At 39.8% G+C, this 19,920-nt stretch overlaps 1 protein-coding gene across 1 annotated transcript in view; it reads right to left on the bottom strand.

Annotated features, from left to right (window-relative positions):
* Nucleotides 1-19,920, bottom strand: part of ANOS1 (anosmin 1) — a 307,265-nt gene that overhangs the window by 147,724 nt on the left and 139,621 nt on the right. Inside the window, exon 4 of the mRNA XM_077294730.1 lies at nucleotides 18,525-18,747. Coding sequence (XP_077150845.1) covers nucleotides 18,525-18,747 — 223 coding nt within the window. The remainder of the gene's footprint in view (nucleotides 1-18,524; nucleotides 18,748-19,920) is intronic.

Below are 19,920 nucleotides of genomic sequence, written 5' to 3' on the forward strand. Positions count from 1 at the left end.
CCCCCACAAATATTGACTGTGAGAGGAGAGGGAAATAACATACGCAGACTGAAATCAGGATTTAGCAAAGGTGGCCACTAGGGTTGAGCAAAACGGGTCGGCCATTTTCAGAAGTCGTCGACTTTTGGCAAAGTCGGGTTTCAAGAAACCTGACCTGACCCCTGTGTGGGGTCAGCCATGAGGTCGGCGATCTTCTGAATCTGGTATCGGAATTCCGATACCGAGTTCCGATATGTTTGCGATATCGGAAATCGGTATCGGAATCCACATTTAAGTGTAAAATAAAGAATTAAAATAAAAAATATTGATATACTCACCTCTCCGACGCAGCCTGGACATCGCCACTGGTAACCGGCATCTTCCGTTCCTAAGAATGGCACTTGAAAGACCTTTCGATGACGTCATGGCTTGTGATTGGTCGCGGCAGCCCACGTGACCGCTCAGCGACCAATCACAAAGCCGTGATGTAATTTTCAGGTCCTAAATTCCTCATTCTAGGAATTTAGGACATGAGAATTACGTCACGGCTTTTGATTGGTCGCTGAGCGGTCACGTTCCTCTCCTTCAGACCCTGGGAACCATAGTATCCCATTGCGCTGCATTGGGTTTCGTGTTTCGGCCGACCCTGACTTTTTTATAGGATCGGCTGATTTCACTCGACCCGACTTTTGAGAAAGTCGGGTTTCGTGAAACCCGACCCGATCCTATAAAAATAAAAGTCGCTCAACCCTAGTGGCCACTCTAGCTAAATAGAAAGGATAGGACAGAGTACTATGCGGTCAGTATTAAAACACTAGAAAATATCCACCACCGGAAATATAAAATCTCCACATCTAACTAAAGATATGGAGGGTATATCTGCATCTCCAGAGATACCAGCTTGGCTAAGCAAATCCTATACAGACCAAGCTGGACAAGACAAAACATGGAAAAGAACTGAACAATAAGGCCCACAGCATGTGGACTGCAAAAATCAAGGCCAGAAATTATCTTTGTTGAAATGAACAGCAAAACAGGAGAGACCAGGCAGGGATGTGAATCCTCCAGGAACAATGGACAACTGGCACTGACTAAAGGGTCAAGCAAGACTAAATAGCCCAGTCAGAATTGAAAAAGTGGACACACCTGATAAATGCTGCGATCCAGAGACAGCAGCGCTACCACTTATAACCACCGGAGGGAGCCCAAGAGCAGAATTCACAACAGTACCCCCCTTGAGGAGGGGTCACCGAACCCTCACCAGAGCCCCCAGGCCGATCCGGATGAGCCAAATGAAAGGCGTGAACCAAATCCTCAGCATGAACATTGGAAGCAACAACCCAAGAATTATCCTCCTGGCCATAACCCTTCCATTTGACAAGATACTGAAGCTTCCGCCTCGAAAAACGAGAATCCAAAATCTTCTCAACCACATACTCCAACTCCCCATCAATCAACACCGGGGCAGGAGGATCAACAGAGGGAACAACGGGCACCACATATTTCCGCAACAAAGATCTGTGAAAAACATTATGGATGGAAAAAGAGGCTGGAAGAGCCAAACGAAAAGACACTGGATTGATAATCTCAGAAATCCTATAAGGGTCAATAAACCGAGGCTTGAACTTAGGGGAAGAAACCTTCATAGGAACATTACGGGAAGACAACCAGACCAAATCCCCAACCCGAAGCCAGGAACCAACACACCGACGACGGTTAGCCAAACGCTGAGCCCCCTCCTGAGACAACACCAAATTGTCAACAACATGAGCCCAAATTTGCTGCAACCTGTCAACCACATAGTCCACCCCAGGACAATCAGAAGGCTCAACCTGCCCTGAAGAAAAACGAGGATGAAAACCAGAGTTACAAAAGAAGGGTGAAACCAAGGTAGCAGAACTAGCCCGATTATTAAGGGCAAACTTGGCCAATGGCAAGAAAGCCATCCAATCATCCTGATCAGCAGACACAAAGCATCTCAAATAAGTTTCCAAAGTCTGATTAGTTCGCTCGGTTTGGCCATTTGTCTGAGGATGAAATGCGGAAGAAAAAGACAAATCAATGCCCAGCCTAGCACAAAAGTCCCGCCAAAACCTAGAAACAAACTGGGAACCTCTATCGGACACAATATTCTCCGGAATGCCATGCAAACGAACCACATGCTAAAAAAACAACAGAACCAAATCAGAAGACGAAGGCAATTTAGGCAAAGGTACCAAATGAACCATCTTAGAAAACCGGTCACAAACCACCCAGCTAACCAACATCCTCTGGGAAACCGGAAGATCTGAAATAAAATCCATAGAAATATGCGTCCAAGGCCTCTCAGGGACCGGCAAAGGCAAAAGCAACCCACTAGCACGGGAACAACAAGGCTTGGCCCGCGCACAAGTCCCACAGGACTGCACAAAAGAATGCACATCCCGTGACAAAGAAGGCCAACAAAAGGACCTACCAACCAAATCTCTGGTACCAAAAATCCCAGGATGACCAGCCAACACCGAACAATGAACCTCAGATATCACTTTACTAGTCCATCTGTCAGGAACAAACAGTTTCCCCACTGGACAGCGGTCAGGTTTATCAGCCTGAAATTCCTGAAGAACCCGTCGTAAATCAGGGGAGATGGCAGAAAGAATCACCCCTTCCTTCAGAATGCCGACCGGCTCAAGGACCCCAGGAGAATCAGGCAAAAAGCTCCTAGAGAGGGCATCAGCCTTAACATTCTTAGAACCCGGAAGATACGAGACCACAAAATCAAAACGGGAGAAAAACAGGGACTATCGGGCCTGTCTAGGATTCAGCCGTTTGGCAGACTCAAGGTAAATCAGATTCTTATGATCGGTCAAGACCACAATACGGTGCTTGGCCCCCTCAAGCCAATGTCGCCACTCCTCAAATGCCCACTTCATAGCCAACAACTCACGATTGCCGACATCATAATTGCGTTCCGGAGGCGAAAACTTTTGAGAAAAGGCACACGGTTTCATCAAGGAACCATCAGAATTCCTCTGAGACAAAACGGCCCCTGCCCCAATCTCAGAAGCATCAACCTCAACCTGAAAAGGAAGAGAAACATCCGGCTGACGCAACACAGGGGCAGAAGTAAATCAGCGTTTAAGCTCCTGAAAGGCAGAAACAGCCGCAGAGGACCAATTCGTCACATCAGCGCCTTTCTTCGTCAAATCGGTCAGGGGTTTAACCACACTGGAGAAGTTGGCAATGAAACGGCGATAAAAATTAGCAAAGCCCAAAAATTTCTGAAGGCTCTTCATGGATGTGGGCTGGATCCAATCATGAATGGCCTGAATCTTAACCGGATCCATTTCTATAGATGAGGGAGAAAAAATGAAGCCCAAAAAAGAAACCTTCTGTACTCCAAAGAGGCACTTAGACCCCTTCACAAACAAGGCATTATCACGAAGGATCTGAAATACCATCCTGACTTGTTTCACATGAGACTCCCAATCATCTGAAAAAATCAAAATATCATCCAAATATACAATCATGAATTTATCAAGATAATTCCGAAATATATCATGCATGAAGGACTGAAACACAGATGGAGCATTAGAGAGTCCGAATGGCATCACAAGGTATTCAAAATGGCCTTCGGGCGTATTAAACGCAGTTTTCCATTCGTCACCCTGCTTAATACGAACAAGATTATATGCCCCTCGAAGGTCAATCTTAGTAAACCAACTAGCCCCCTTAATCCTAGCAAACAAATCAGAAAGCAAAGGCAAAGGGTATTGGAATTTGACCGTGATCTTAATCAAGAGGCGATAATAAATACAGGGTCTCAAGGAGCCATCCTTCTTGGCAACAAAAAAAAAACCTGCTCCCAATGGTGAAGAAGATGGCCGAATATGCCCCTTCTCCAAAGACTCCTTAACATAACTCAGCATGGCGGTATGTTCTGGCACAGACAGGTTTAAAAGTCGGCCCTTAGGGAACTTACAGCCTGGAATCAAGTCAATAGCACAATCACAGTCCCTATGCGATGGAAGGGAACTGAACTTGGGCTCATCGAATACATCCTGGAAATCTGACAAAAACTCAGGAATTTCAGAAGAGGGGGAGGAGACAATTGACATCAAAGGAATGTCACCATGAACCCCCTGACAACCCCAACTAGTCACAGACATAGATTTCCAATCTAATACCGGATTATGCACCTGTAACCATGGGAAACCCAGCACAATAGCATCATGCAAATTATGCAACACCAGAAAACGACAATCTTCCTGATGGGCTGGCGCCATGCACATGGTCAGCTGTGTCCAAAACTGAGGTTTATTTTTAGCCAACGGTGTAGCATCAATGCCCCTCAAAGGAATAGGACTCTGCAAAGGCTGCAAGGGGAAACCACAACATCTGGCAAATTCTAAGTCCATTAAGTTTAGAGCGGTGCCTGAATCCACAAATGCCATGACAGAAAATGACGATAATGAGCAGATCAGGGTCACAGATAACAGAAATTTAGGTTGTACAGTACTGATAGTAACGGAACTAGCGATTCTCTTGGTACGCTTAGGGCAATCAGAAATAACATGAACAGAATCGCCGCAGTAAAAACACAACCTATTCTGACATCTGAATCCTTGTCGTTCAGCTCTAGACACAATCCTATCACACTGCATAGGCTCACGACTCCGATCGGAAGACAATGCCATAGTGTGCACAACTCTGCGCTCGCGCAAGCGCCGATCAATCTGAATGGCCAGAGACACAGAATCACTCAGACCAGCATGCGTGGGAAACCCCACCATAACATCTTTAACGGATTCAGAAAGACCCTTTCTGAAAATTGCCGCCAAGGCATCCTCATTCCATTTAGTCAGCACCGACCATTTTCTAAATTTCTGGCAATACGATTCAGCCGCTTCTTGACCCTGACACAGGGCCAACAAGGTCTTCTCAGCATGATCCACTGAATTAGGTTCATCATACAATAACCCTAGCGCTTGGAAAAAGATGTCTACATTAAGCAAAGCCAGATTCCCAGATTCCAGGGAAAATGCCCAATCCTGAGGATCACCACGCAGCAGAGAGATGACTATTTTAACCTGCTGGATGGGATCACCAGAGGAACGGGGTTTCAGAGCAAAAAACAGTTTACAGTTATTTTTAAAGCTCAAAAATTTGGACCTGTCCCCAAAAAACAAACCAGGAGTTGGAATTCTAGGCTCTAAGACCGGAGTCTGAACGATATAATCGGAAATACCCTGTACTCTAGCAGCAAGTTGATCCACACGAGAAGCCAATCCCTGAACATCCATGCCAGCGCCAAACTCCTGAGCCACCCAGAGGTAAAGAGGGGAAAAAAAACACAACAGACTACAGAAAAAAAATGGCTCAGCACTTTCCTTCCCTTCTTCTGAGATGCGGTTAACTCATTGTTGGCCAGTTGTACTGTTATGGTTTGGTGGCCTAGGAGCAGCATGAGACGTACTCTGGAGAAGGTGGTACCTGTACTGACCGCAGACCCTGAACTTAACACCGCAACTAGAAGTAGCCGTGGAATGTACCTAACACTCCCTAGACATCTCGACACAGCCAGAGGACTAAATACCCCTAGAGATAGAAAAGGGAAAACTATCTTGCCTCAGAGAAAATCCCCAAAGGATAGACAGCCCCCCACAAATATTGACTGTGAGAGGAGAGGGAAATAACATACGCAGACTGAAATCAAAATTTAGCAAAGGAGGCCACTCTAGCTAAATAGAAAGGATAGGACAGAGTACTATGCGATCAGTATTTAAACACTAGAAAATATCCACAAAAGAAAATACAAAATCTCCACATCTAACTAAAGATATGGAGGGTATATCTGCATATCCAGAGATACCAGTTTGGCTAAAAAAATCATATACAGACCAAGCTGGACAAGACAAAACATGGAAAAGAACTGAACAATAAGGCCCACAGCATGTGGACTGCAAAAATCAAGGCCAGAACTTATCTTTGTTGAAATGAACAGCAAAGCAGGAGAGACCAGGCAGGGATGTGAATCCTCCAGGAACAATGGACAACTGGCACTGACTAAAGGGTCAAGCAAGCCTAAATAGCCCAGTCAGAATTGCAAAAAGTGGACACACCTGATAAATGCTGCGATCCAGCGACAGCAGCGCTACCACTTATAACCACCGGAGGGAGCCCAAGAGCAGAATTCACAACAGGCGCCACGATGACGTCACTGCAGTGCGCTGTCTGCTAGGAGTAGTGCAGAGAGCCAGAAGATGCTGAAGAGACCAGAGCTGCTGCTGGCGGGGAACGAGAAGAGGTGCATTTTTTTATGTATGGAGCCTATTCTCTATGAAGCATTATATGGGGTCCATTCTATATGGAGCATGATATGGAGCCCTTTGTATATGGAGAATTATATCAGGCCTATATTGTATGGAGAATTATATATCGGGTCAATTCTATATGGAGCATTACATGGGGCCCATTCTATATGGAGCATTATATGGAGCCCATTCTGTACATAGCATTATATGGGCCCCATTATTCTGTATGGAGCATTAATGAGCCCCATCATTCTGCGTGGAGCATTATATAAGGCCAATTCTGGATGTAGCATTATATGGGGTCCATTATTCTGTATGGAGCATTATATGGGGTTCATTATTCAGAATGGAGCATTTTATGGGGCCCAATATACTGTATGAAGCATTATTTTATGCCCATTATTCTGTATGGCACATTATATGGGATCCATTATTCTGTATGGAGCCATATATGGGGCTCATTATACTGCATGGAGCAATATATGGGGCCCATTATATACTGTATGGAGCAACATATGTGGTCCATTACACTGTATGGAGGACTATTTAGTGTCCATAATACTGTATGGAGGATTATACATTCATAAATCATGGTAGGGCGCAGGCCCATAAAGACCTGGCTGGCCCCCAGCTGTCAATCTTTAGTAGTGCACTGCCCCCAGCAAAACAGAAAGCCAAATAGCAGAAGAGTGGTGCACTTTTGAAAATTCATGAAAGGGAACCTGTCATCACTCTTGACATTTGAAAACTCTGGAACATGTTTTCTCACAACTCTGCATTCTACCATTCCTCTGCTATTCTTCCTAGACATTGGTGCATAAATTGAGGGACCCACCCGTATGACTAGTCACCCACGTGGCACCGTCCCCAGCAGCTATTAAAAGTATGTTTTTCCCTGAAATGCTGTAGCACTCCAAAGGCAAACATATGTGTCTGGGATACTACAGCCAGTGCCTGATACATGCTGCACATGCGGTTTGAGCAGCATGTATCAGCTGACAGGTTCCCTTTAAGAATGGATATACATACTAGTGCAGTGACAATGAAATAAAAAATCCAAGTAGCCCTGAAGTTGGCATACCATTTTACTATTAAAAAGAGTAAACTGATATTGCAGTTAATGGTTTGCATCTGTGCTCATCTTCATCTTTAGTTGTTGTAAGTGCATTCTATTGGAATCAATTCTAAAACTTATTAAAAGTTTGGCTATTTGTCATCAAGTCAACAAAATAACAAAAGGAAATGTGGAATCCTGTCCCAAATATCACTAACATTAAGGATTCTATATTTATTATATTATTTTATTGTTTACATATCACTGATTAATTCTCAGCCTCTAGAGAGAATGTTTTCACCCACACTGTCTCACGAGTGCAATCAAACTCATCTCAAATATTCCAACTCAGGACAATAGGAAGCTAATTCCATAGGAAGTCAATTACCTAATCACTCAGCATGTCTTTTAGTGTCAAAGGAAATACCTAGAGGAAACTCATGGGAAGAATATGGAAACTAAATCAGATAATTCCCAAGTTTGTATTCTCAATCAGAATCCCAAGGAAGCAGTCTTAGCCACTTATTATAATAAAATTCAATGATTAATCCAAAATTTGAAAGCTTCAAATCATATAGTCGAATCACTGTATTATAACTCTACGCTGTCTGGTCTTATTGGTGAATATGTTCCAAATGGCAAGATGAAAAAATCAAATAACATTTGACAAAAAAAAAGTAATACCTCATGCGTTTTACAGTAATTTGAACCCTTAATCATTTCCATGCCATGGAAAATACCCATGAGTAGGACAAAATATGTGGGTTCTTTTCAAGAGAAGGAATGTTTTATATGTAAACATGAAATAATGTTTTTCAGATATTTTCAAATGCTGCATTATTTTGCAGTTTTAGGCATTGTTTATGTCACAAAGGGCTACAAAACAACATTTTATTAATAATTTTAAACTCTTGTGTAACAGGAACCCACAACTAGTGCAGGCTATAACAGGAAGGAAGAGTCAAGAATACATGGCCAATTTCCTCCACTTCTGAATATAATATTCAATAGTCCTTCCTTAGCCCCCCTATCATAAAGGATGTTTTCTGTCAGTACAATCTGCAGTACCACATTGCAATGTTGCATAAGGCTACATCTACATAAAGTATGGATTTACGTCTAAACCAGTATTGACATGCTTAAAGGCCAAAAATTATAGATTGGTACATTTAAGTTGTAGGTGAAATTTGAAAATTTGGAGATTTGAATGAGCAAAATCTACCTTTTTACTTGGTATATTATTTCCAGAGGCTTCTTGGGATCAATGTAGAGTAGCATGTAAAAGTTTGGGTACCCCAGGTCAAAATTACTGTTATTGTGAATAGTTACACAAGATGAAATGATCTCTAAAAGGTCTAAAGTTAAAGACGACACATTCCTTTTTATTTTAGGCAATTTTTTTTTTTTCGTTTTTTATATTTTGAAAATTATAAAAAGGAAAATGGGCAGATGCTAAAGTTTGGACACCTTGCATGGTTTATACCTAGTAGCACCCCCTTTTAAAAGTATCACAGCTTGTAAATGCTTTTTGTAGCCAGTCAAGAGTCTTTCAATTCTTGTATGAAGGATTTTCATCTGTTTTTCCTTGGTAAATTCTTCCAGTGTTGTGAGATTCATTTGTTATCTTGCATGCACTGCTATTTTAAGTTCTATCCACTGATTTTCAATGACATTCAGAACAGGGGACTATGATGGCCATTGTAACATCTTCAACTTGTGCCTTTTGAGGTAGTCTATTGTGGATTTTGACATGTGTTTAGGATCATCATTCATTTGTAGAATCCATTTTCTATTAAACTTAAGCTTTTTTACAGATGATCTTATATTTGCATCCAGAATTTGATCAAATTTAATTGAATCTATTCTTTCTTCTATCCATGAAATGTTCCCTGTGCAACACAACCACAAAGCATGATTGATCAACTTAATGATTGGCAATATGCTCCTTTTGTGAAGATCTGTACCCTTTTTCTCCACACATACTTTGATAATTGTGGCCAAAAAGTTCTATTTTAACCTCATCGGTCCACAGTACTTGTTTTCAAAATGCACAAGGCTTGTATGGAAGTTCTTTTGCATACTTCTAATGCATAATTTTTTGGTGAGAGTGCAGGAGAGGTTTTCTTCTGATCACTCTTTCTTGAAGGCCATATTTGTGCAGGTGTCTCTGAACAGTACAACAATGTACCACAACTTCAGAATTTACTAAATCTTTCTGAAGGTGTTTTGCAGTCAAGTGGGGGTTCTGGTTTGCCTTTCTAGCAGTGGTATGAGCAGCTCTCAGTTAAATTTTGCTGGGTCTTCCAGACCTTATCTTGACTACCACTGTTCCTGTTAAATTACATTTCTTAATTATATTATGAAGTGAGCAAAGGGCAAATTGAAAATGCTTTGTTATCTTCCTTTATCCTTCTCTTGCTTTGTGCGTTTCCACCATTTTCATTTTCAGAGTGCTAGGCAGCTGCTTAGGATAACACATGGCTGCTGTTTTTTGGAACAATGTTAGAGGAGGCTGGGTTTTTATAAAGCTGGAAAATTTGCATCACATGGCCTTTCTTGCACACAAATCCCTCATGGGTGCCCAAACTTTGCATGGGCCCATTTTCCTTTTTGAAATTTTTAAAATATAAAAGATTAAAATATGTATATTATTTGTCTAAATTACAAAGGAAGTGTGTCATCTATAACTTTAGGCCTTTTAGAGATCATTTCATCTTCAACTTGCTTAAATATTCACAGTTATATTTGTATTTTGCTTCTGCTCTGTGTTTTGTCTTTTTTTTTATGTATTTGTGCCTAGCATGTTATTTATCTACCTATTTTTGATTGCCAATTTGTTAACCAATAAAATAATGACAGTATATGAATTATATATTTTGACACTTTGTTCATTTGTTCCTTGTTTTGTTATTATTTATGATAATCTGCCTTGTTCTCAGCATGCATTGTAAGGCCATATATACATATATGAACAAAGTCTAAAGAAAAAATTAAAGATTTCTTTAAGCATTTTGCTTTAGCTTCTTTTGTACTCTTTTTTTGTCATTAAAGGATATTGTATCCTTTATTCAGATAGAATGCTAAATTCTTAATTATGCTGCCATTGTGAGTGTTCTAAAGATATCAACACAGTTTAAAGCTAAGATGGTGGTTTCTCTGCTTTCTAAAATGCCTATTTGTTAGAAGCAAATAGTTCATAGCAATTATTTTACTCCGAGCAATCAGCTGTAATCTATAGGGAAACCAACATGGAAGGGCTGATTCAACAAATAGTTTGCTTCAGTAATCTAGTGAAAAACTGGCAACATTTTTTGAAAGGACTAGTGTTTTTTTAAGTGGTCAAAGCTTAGCAAGAAGTGGGCATAGCTATATTTATGCCAGAAAGGTAGTTCACTTAATGAAGCAAGTTTCACAATCTTGTATAATATTTTTGTGCAAATTGGAAGTTGTGAATAATACGACTTTTGTCATTTTCATGCCAGTCCTGGTCAATGAGGAAACGGCATTGGGTGGGATAGGGCATAGCTATGTCCACAGCTATGGCAATAAGGAAAGGGTATTGGTGGGATAGGGCATGGCTATGTCCACCTCTTAAATTCATTAAAAGTTACATCACTTTAGTACTGCAACTTTCTCCTGAAGTGCATATCTAGCGCATGGCACTTGCAAGATGTTCCTGATTTATTATGTGGATTGTGCATCTGAATTAATGCAAGCCATTCATTAAGACTAGTGTGAGCAATAGCAATCTTGATGTATCAACCCTTATACACATACACCTACCATAGTACTAGAAATACCATCAGTTATCTTATCAATGCGCTCAATGTATAAAATAGAGATTGTAACAAAAAACAGCATGCACAGAGCCATAGAAACAGGAAGAATAACTGCACAGCGCAGAAAAAAAATCCCCTAACCAGGTGGCTCACTTCAGACAAACTATTTGTTATGTCTAATCTTATAATTGCAGGGATTTAACTTTGTTGTCCCGTGATATTAACAGATGGAGAACAGTAGCTCAGGCACAATGAGGAACGATTTGTCCTGAAACAAATTAACATTATGTGAAAATACATGGAAATCTATATTTCTTAGAACTTAGAGGGGTTGTACAAGGTAAGAGGATGAGTTGCCTTTTTTTAGATAGAGCATAACATTCACAAAGTCCATGGGCTGTGCCTTGTATTATAATTCAGCTCAATTTACACAGCCAATAAACAGTGCATTTCTAAAAAAAAAAAAACAAATGAAGTAAAGTTCCTCCAAAAACTGTGCAACTCTTGATCTAAGTGATACATAAGAAAAATGTCAGTTATATGAAATGAAAACAGAACTTAAAGGCATGACCAGTGAAAAGACCTCAAGCTACCCAATCCTATTTACTCCTACAACAGATGTGGTGAACCCTTCTTACCCTTTAGATTGTTGGCCCAAATGGGCCGATCTAGCCAAGTTTTGTCTAATGTGTGCAGGCTTTTTTAAGGGAATTTCAAAATGTAACTTTTTTTAGTTCTTAGGCTTGCTCTGTATAAACAATGGCAACATTTTTACCTAACGGTACCATCACACTCAGCAACTTTGAAACGAGAACGACAACAATCCGTGACGTTGCAGCGTCCTGGATAGCGATCTCATTGTGTTTGACACGCAGCAGCGATCTGGATCCCACTGTGCCATCGCGGGTCGGAGCTAGAAGTCCAGAACTTTATTTTGTCGCCAGGTCGGCGTGTATCATCATGTTTGACATCAAAAGCAACGACGCCAGCAATGTTTGACATGGAGCTAACAACCAGCGAGAATGAGAAGTGAGTCACCATTACATCACTGGATCGCTCCTGCATCGTTCTGGAGTTGCTGTGTTTGACGTCTCTACAGCGACCTAAACAGCGACGCTCCAGCGATCTAGTTTAGGTCGGCTCATTGTCTATATCGCCGCAGCATCGCTGAGTGTGATGGTGCCTTAACCCCTTCTTCTCCAGCATCGTTTCTCCTCTACCCCTTGTCTTAGTTGACAAGGCTGCATCAGTGACATGATGGCTACAGCATGTGAACACTGCACCAAATCAATTGACTAAGCAGTTTTGAAAACAGCAAAAGACCGCTGAGTGGATAGATTGATAGATTGGATGTAACAGTGGCAGGCTGTTGCCATAATGTCACTGATGTCTCAGAGTGGCTGCTGAGCATATTGATCAGCAGCAGTGGTCACGTGCTGTAGTTTTGACATGAAGGCTGCAGGCATGTCGAAAAACTGCGCCCACCAATGGACAGGCAAGGCGAATATAAGGCTTAATTTGGCATTTTTACAAAGAACAAGACTAAAGACTAAAAAAGTTTAAGATTCATGTGTATTATCTGGCGCTATCTTACTGCCTGAGTAATCAATAAGCCCTATACCAAACCCATTAACGCTCTACAGGATTATTCAAACAAAATCTAATTTAAGTATGCTCCAAGTTTATTATCAATCCAACTTTACTTGTCTTGTTGTGAAATGAATGGATTCTGCTTAGGAATGTTTCCTTTAGTTTCTCCGAATTCATTAGTGATAGTACGTGTCAGCATGTTTCTGTTAGAGCAATATACACTGCCAGATGTGGGAGATATCATTAGTACTATTAAGCTAAGTATTTCCTTTAATTCATCATGTAATGAAAGGGAGTGAGGTCCACATGGCTCGTCTGGCCTGAACAACTTGCCCTATTCTGAATAATGACTACTTTCCACTCTACATTTGCAGAATTGGACATGCTTGACTTCAATATTGTATCTTTTATAAAGTCCGAGCACTCTTTAGTATCACTTTCTTTAGATAATGAAAGAGTAATAAAGAGAGCACAATTAGCCTCTTATCCTCCAGGTAAAAAGCATCTGCTTTATAAGAGCCTTTCATTGAATGCTGAGATCCTACTGTGAGTGGTCAGACAATGAACTGATGTCAGGCTATTCACTGAATATTTGCTGGGAGCAAAGCAGTCACATAGTGAACTGTCAGCCTTGTATTTACCAGAAATTCTCCAAGGATAGTCTAGTATTAAGTGGTCACTGGCCTACTGTAAGGCAGAAAAATCATCAAGTATTGTGAAAAATAGGGTCCAGATCTCTGGACTTAGACTCAGTTCCCTCTTATTGTATATACAAAACTTTCCTTAAAAAAAAAACTAAAGAAATTTAAAAATCTGTAACAAAAAAAAAAATATCTATCCATATATATCAATCTATATATATCAATCTATATACAGTTGTGGCCAAAAGTATTGACACCCCTGCAATTCTGTCAGATAATACTCAGTTTCTTCCTGAAAATGATTGCAAACACAAATTCTTCGGTATTATTATCTTCATTTAATTTGTCTTAAATGAAAAAAACACAAAAAGAATTGTCCTAAAGCCAAATTGGATTTAATTCCACACCAAACATAAAAAAGGGGTGGACAAAAGTATTGGCACTGTTCAAAAATTCATGTGATGCTTCTCTAATTTGTGTAATTAACAGCACCTGTAACTTACCTGTGGCACCTAACAGGTGTTGGCAATAACTAAATCACACTTGCAGCCAGTTGACATGGATTAAAGTTGACTCAACCTCTGTCCTGTGTCCTTGTGTGTACCACATTGAGCATGGAGAAAAGAAAGAAGACCAAAGAACTGTCTGAGGACTTCAGAATCCAAATTGTGAGGAAGTATGAGCAATCTCAAGGCTACAAGTCCATCTCCAAAGACCTGACTGTTTTTGTGTCTACTTTGCGCAGTGTCATCAAGAAGTTTAAAGCCCGTGGCACTGTGGCTAACCTCCCTAGATGTGGACGGAAAAGAAAAATTTACAAGAGATTTCAACGCAAGATTGTGCGGATGTTGGATAAAGAACCTCGACTAACATCCAAACAAGTTCAAGCTGCCCTGCAGTCCAAGGGTACCACAGTGTCAACCCATACTATCCGTTGGCGTCTGAATGAAAAGGGACTGTATGGTAGGAGACCCAGGAAGGCCCCACTTCTTACCCCGAGACATAAAAAAGCCAGGCTGGAGTTTGCCAAAACTTACCTGAAAAAGCCTAAAACTTTTTGGAAGAATGTTCTCTGGTCAGATGAGACAAAAGTAGAGCTTTTTGGGCAAAGGCATCAACCTAGAGTTTACAGGAGAAAAAAAGAGGCATCCAAAGAAAAGAACATGGTCCCTACAGTCAAACATGGCAGAGGTTCCCTGATGTTTTGGGGTTGCTTTGCTGCCTCTGGCACTGGACTGCTTGACTGTGTGCATGGCATTATGAAGTCTGAAGACTACCAACAAATTTTGCAGCATAATGTAGGGCCCAGTGTGAGAAAGCTGGGTCTCCCTCAGAGGTCATGGTCTTCCAGCAGGACAATGACCCAAAACACACTTCAAAAGACACTAGAAAAAGGTTTGAGAGAAAGCACTGGAAACTTCTAAGGTGGCCAGCAATGAGTCCAGACCTGAATCCCATAGACCACCTGTGTAGAGATCTAAAATGGCAGTTTGGAGAAGGCATCCTTCAAATATCAGGGACCTGGAGCAGTTTACCAAGAAGAATAGTCTAAAATTCCAGCAGAGCATTGTAAGAAACTCATTGATGGTTACCGGCAGTGGTTGGTCGCAGTTATTTTGGCTAAAGGTTGTGCAACCAAGTATTAGGCTGAGGGTGCCAATACTTTTGTCTGGCCCATTTTTGGAGTTTTGTGTGAAATGATCAATGTTTTGCTTTTTGCTTCATTCTCTTTCGTGTTTTTTCATTTAAGACAAATTAAATGAAGATAATAATACCAATACTACCATTTTCAGGAAGAAACTGAGTATTATCTGACAGAATTGCAGGGGTGTCAATACTTTTGGCCACAAATATATATATATATATATATATATATATATATATATATATATATATATATATATATATATACTGTATATATATATATATATATATATATATATATATATATATATATATCTGCCGTCTGAACTACATGGGTCCACAGCATCCTGATAGTACATTTGTTTGGAGGCCTGGGCAGGAAAACATCTCTGCCTTTTTTCTGCTGTCTTTTTAATTATTGGTGGATTTTTAAGTCCTCTTTTTGTGGTTTTGATGTTTAGTGATAGGACTTGCAAGCGTGAGGACCCTTGACCTGGGTTGCGAGCTTGCATATCTTGGCCAAAATATCAACTAATACCTCACATTTTTTTGTATGTGTTTTCTGCACTTTATTTTTCAGGGTGCAGTTGGGCGCATTTGATCTTGTAAAACTGTGGTGTCTGTTCAAATGGGAAAAATATTTAGAATTGAGAGTCCTCAGTGGTTGATACCTTTTAAAGGCTAACTGAAAAGATGGTAACAAATTGCAAGCTTTCGAGACTACATACATACATATGTTCAAATGGGATGCATCTGGATAGCAATGGGCAGCCCGCCTGATCTAATAGTACGGGCATCACTAATAAGCTGTAAGCCAGATGCTGTGCAACACCTGTATGTGAATAGCACCGCATACAAACCTCTATTGTGCATTAATATAACAAGCAACCACCCTCTCCATAGATTGTTTGGATTGGCAGGCTAAGAGTCATTGTCTCATTGGTATTTTTGCACCTGTGTTGCCGCCATCTTAACTACATGAGTCCACTGCATTGTGATAGTGCATTTGTTTGGAGACCTGGGCAGATAAACATCTCTGCCTTTTCTCTGCCATTTATATGTATATATATAATATATATATATATATATATATATATATATATATATATATATATATATATATATATATATATATATATATATATATAATATATCTATATATATATATATATATATATATATATATATATATACCGTATGTATATATATACATACATATACATTCGTTCAATGTACTGCCGATTTTGCAAGTTTTTCCACTTTTCCACCTACAAAAAATGGAGAGGTCTGTAATTGTTTTCGTAGGTACACTTCAACTGTGAGAGACAAAATCTAAAAATAAAAAACAGAAAATCACATTTTGTGATTTTAAAATAACTAAGTTGCATTTTTTGAATGAAATAAGTATTTGATCATCTACCAGTCAGCAAGAACTCTGGCTTTCACAGACCTGTTAGTTTTCCTTTAAGAAGCCCTCCTACTCTTAATACAGTAAATGAGTGCATTGCAACTGTTTGAACTCGTTAGTTGTATAAACGACACCTGTCTACACACTCAATCAATCACACTCTAACCTCTCCACCATGGTCTATACCAAACAAATATCTAAGGGACAAAATTGTAGACCTGCACAAGGCTGGAATGGGCTACAGGACAATAGGCAAGCAGGTTGGTGAGAAGGCAACAACTGTGGACACAATTATTAGAAAATGGAAGAAACACAAGATGGTCTGGGGCTCCATACAAGAACTCACTTCATGGGGTAAGGATGATTCTGAGAAAGGTTAGGTATCATCCCAGAACTACAAGGGAGGACCTGGTTAATGACCTGAAGAGAGCTGGGACCACAGTCTCAAACATTACTATTAGTAAGATACTACGCCGTCATGGATTAAAATCATGCAAGGTACGCAAGGTCCCCTACTCACATCAGCACATGTGCAGGCCAATTAGAACTTTGCAAGTGACCATCTAGATGATCCAGAGGAAGCATGGGAGAATGTCACATGGTCAGATGAGACCAAAATACAACTTTTTGGTATCAACTCCACTTACTGTGTTTGGAGGAAGAAGAAGGATGAGTACAACCCTAAGAAAACCATCCCAACCATGAAGCATGGTGAAGCAAACATTCTACTTTGGGGCTGATTTTCTGCAAAGGGGACAGGACGATTGCACCATATTGAAGGAAGGACAGATGTGCTCATGTATCACAAGATTTTGGCCAACAACCTCCTTCCCTCAGTAACAGCATTGAAGATGAGTCATGGCTAGGTCTTCCAGCATGAAAATGACCCAGAGCACACAGCCAGGGCAACTATGGAATTGCTCCGTAAGAAGCATTTCAAGATCCTGGAGTGGCTCAGCCAGTCTCAAGATCTGAAACCAATAGAAATTCTTTGGAGGGAGCTGAACATCAATGTTGCAGAGCAACAGCTCAGAAATCTGAAAGATCTGGAGAAGATCTGTATGGAGGAGTGGGCCAAAATCCCTGCTGCAATGTGTGCAAGATTGGTGAAGAAGTACAGGAAACATGTGACCTTTGTAATTGCAAACAAAGGTAAACCAGATATTACGTTCTGTTTTGTCTATTATCTCAAATACTCAAATTAATTATGTAAAAATCATACAAGATGATTTTTTTAAGATTCTGTATGTCACAGTTGAAGTGTACAGACGTTCTTTTTAGGTGGGAAAACTTGCAAAATCAGCAGTGTATCAAATACTTATTTTCTACACTGTGTGTGTATATATGTATAGTTTTTGATTTGCAATTAGCCCTTTTTTTGTGAATTCTTTTTATGGCTTGGAAAAGGTTAAATTACATAAAACTAGTAAAAAGAAACATTAATAAGGTGAGGAAAAATGTTTATTATGTTCTGAGACATGGACAGACCCAAAAACATTATAAACAGAGGGAATGGAATAGTTAAAAAGAAAAAAATACCCTCACCTGCTAACGGAATCCCTATGCTGCCTCTGCAGTTACATAGTTACATAGTTACATAGTTATTAAGGTTGAAGGAAGACTTTAAGTCCATCTAGTTCAACCCATAGCCTAACATGCCCTAACATGTTGATCCAGTTATCCTTGTCCTCCACATAGGACTTGGGTTCTTCTGCCACTAAAGCCCACAGGAGGTAACACAAATCACCTGACTCAATGACAACAGCAGAATCAGCATAAGGAGTCACGTGAGGACCTAGGACAGGTGAGTATATATATTTTTTAATTACTTTAAACCCCTCCCCACCTTCATTTATTATACCAAGGGATCTATGAAGACCTTAAAGCATAATAAATACATTTTTACTGCAATCTAGGCACTTATGATTTTTCTACATTTCAGGAGATATGCTCATCTCTATTTAGCAGTATCTTTAAAATAAATTAAAAAAAAAAATATATATATATTTGCATTAACTTGAATTCTCTAAGGGTCATCCATATCAGATTACATAAAGAAACCATTTCTCTACAAAAGTTACAACAACTTATGTTTCTACCTACATGAAATGTCAACATGTTCCCAAGAAGTCCTACCTTTGTACAAGTTTTTTGGTACTTGACATGTATGACCACATCCATTTGAACAGCATTTCTTTACCCCAGAGCATTCATTATCAGCATCGCAGCTTTCCACACAGGCTGCCGCAAATCCACTGGCTTTCTCTGGAGCTGGACAGTCGCCTTGCTTCACTGACAAAACGGATTTTAGAAACTCACAGCTGGTTAAACATTCATAGTGCTTCTTCGGAAACAGTGGCTGGAAAAAATGATAGAAAATGTTACTATTATTTCCTTTGATGACTCCTACTTTTACAATCTTCTCCATTAACACTACGAAAAGTTGAAAAAAAATATAATCTTAATAACTGCTTCACTGCTGCAACGTACAGTATGTTCTCTCTCCTTGGTAGGAAGTACTGTCTGATCCATTAGTAATTCAGGACTGAGCATGTTCCAGCCAAAGAAGATCAGAAGGACTAGCAATAATAATGATCACATGCAAATCCATATTAAAACAGTATCTCCACATAGAGTGGTAACTTCGGAGCCAGTTTAAAATCAACAGTGACTTTTAACCTAGCATGTGCCACTATTTAAAAACTGGTGACTTAAGTACCAACAATTAACCATGTGGGGACAAGCTTAATCAACAGAGTAAAAATCCTTTATTGTAAATCCCTTAAAATTGCATAGCAGGTTTACAGCGCAATAAAATTCTTCAACGCATTTTGGACGAATCAAATGTTCTTAATCATGAAGATAATCCAATAGCAAACATTGGTTTTGCACTGATATTGGATTGGTATTCTCATGATTATAAACATTTGCCAAGTTGGAAACGCTTTGAAGATTTTCTTTGCACTGTAGACCCAGAAATTTAAATGACCTACAGTAGATTTTGATTTTTAACCTGCAGATTGAGCTGGTCCACAAATGGTCATTAGTTGACTACTTTAATGCTTTGCAAAGTAGGGTACTGGACTCTCATTTAACAATTTAAGCAACTTGGCATTGCTTTTTTATGGCTTTTTACGTGGCAGACTGTAACCTTTACACCTCTATTAGCTGTGGCCAATCTGCACAGAAAAATAAACATACAATCTTCCTCAGGTCACCCAAAAGTGATAGTCTACCTTTGCAGCTTTAACAGTGGTAACTTAGCTAATGTTCTTGGCTTCACTTTCCTATATCTATACAGAGTGACTAAAAAAAGTTGTAAATTGTGCAAAATTTTCATTTTTTTTAACCAAGCTTGCCAAAAATTTATTAATTCAGAAAATGTTGCAAATTTTGGTGCAAATTTATACTTGCTCATAGATCTAAATGTTTAATTCTTCTTACTTTAGGACAGCCTGAGGTTGCATTCACAAACCCATGTGAGTGTTGCCATGCAAGAGAAATAGAATTATTTTTTTCAGGTGTCATTCCA

The sequence above is a fragment of the Ranitomeya variabilis genome, chromosome 3 (assembly GCF_051348905.1).
Source record: "Ranitomeya variabilis isolate aRanVar5 chromosome 3, aRanVar5.hap1, whole genome shotgun sequence".
Classification (NCBI taxonomy): domain Eukaryota; kingdom Metazoa; phylum Chordata; class Amphibia; order Anura; family Dendrobatidae; genus Ranitomeya; species Ranitomeya variabilis.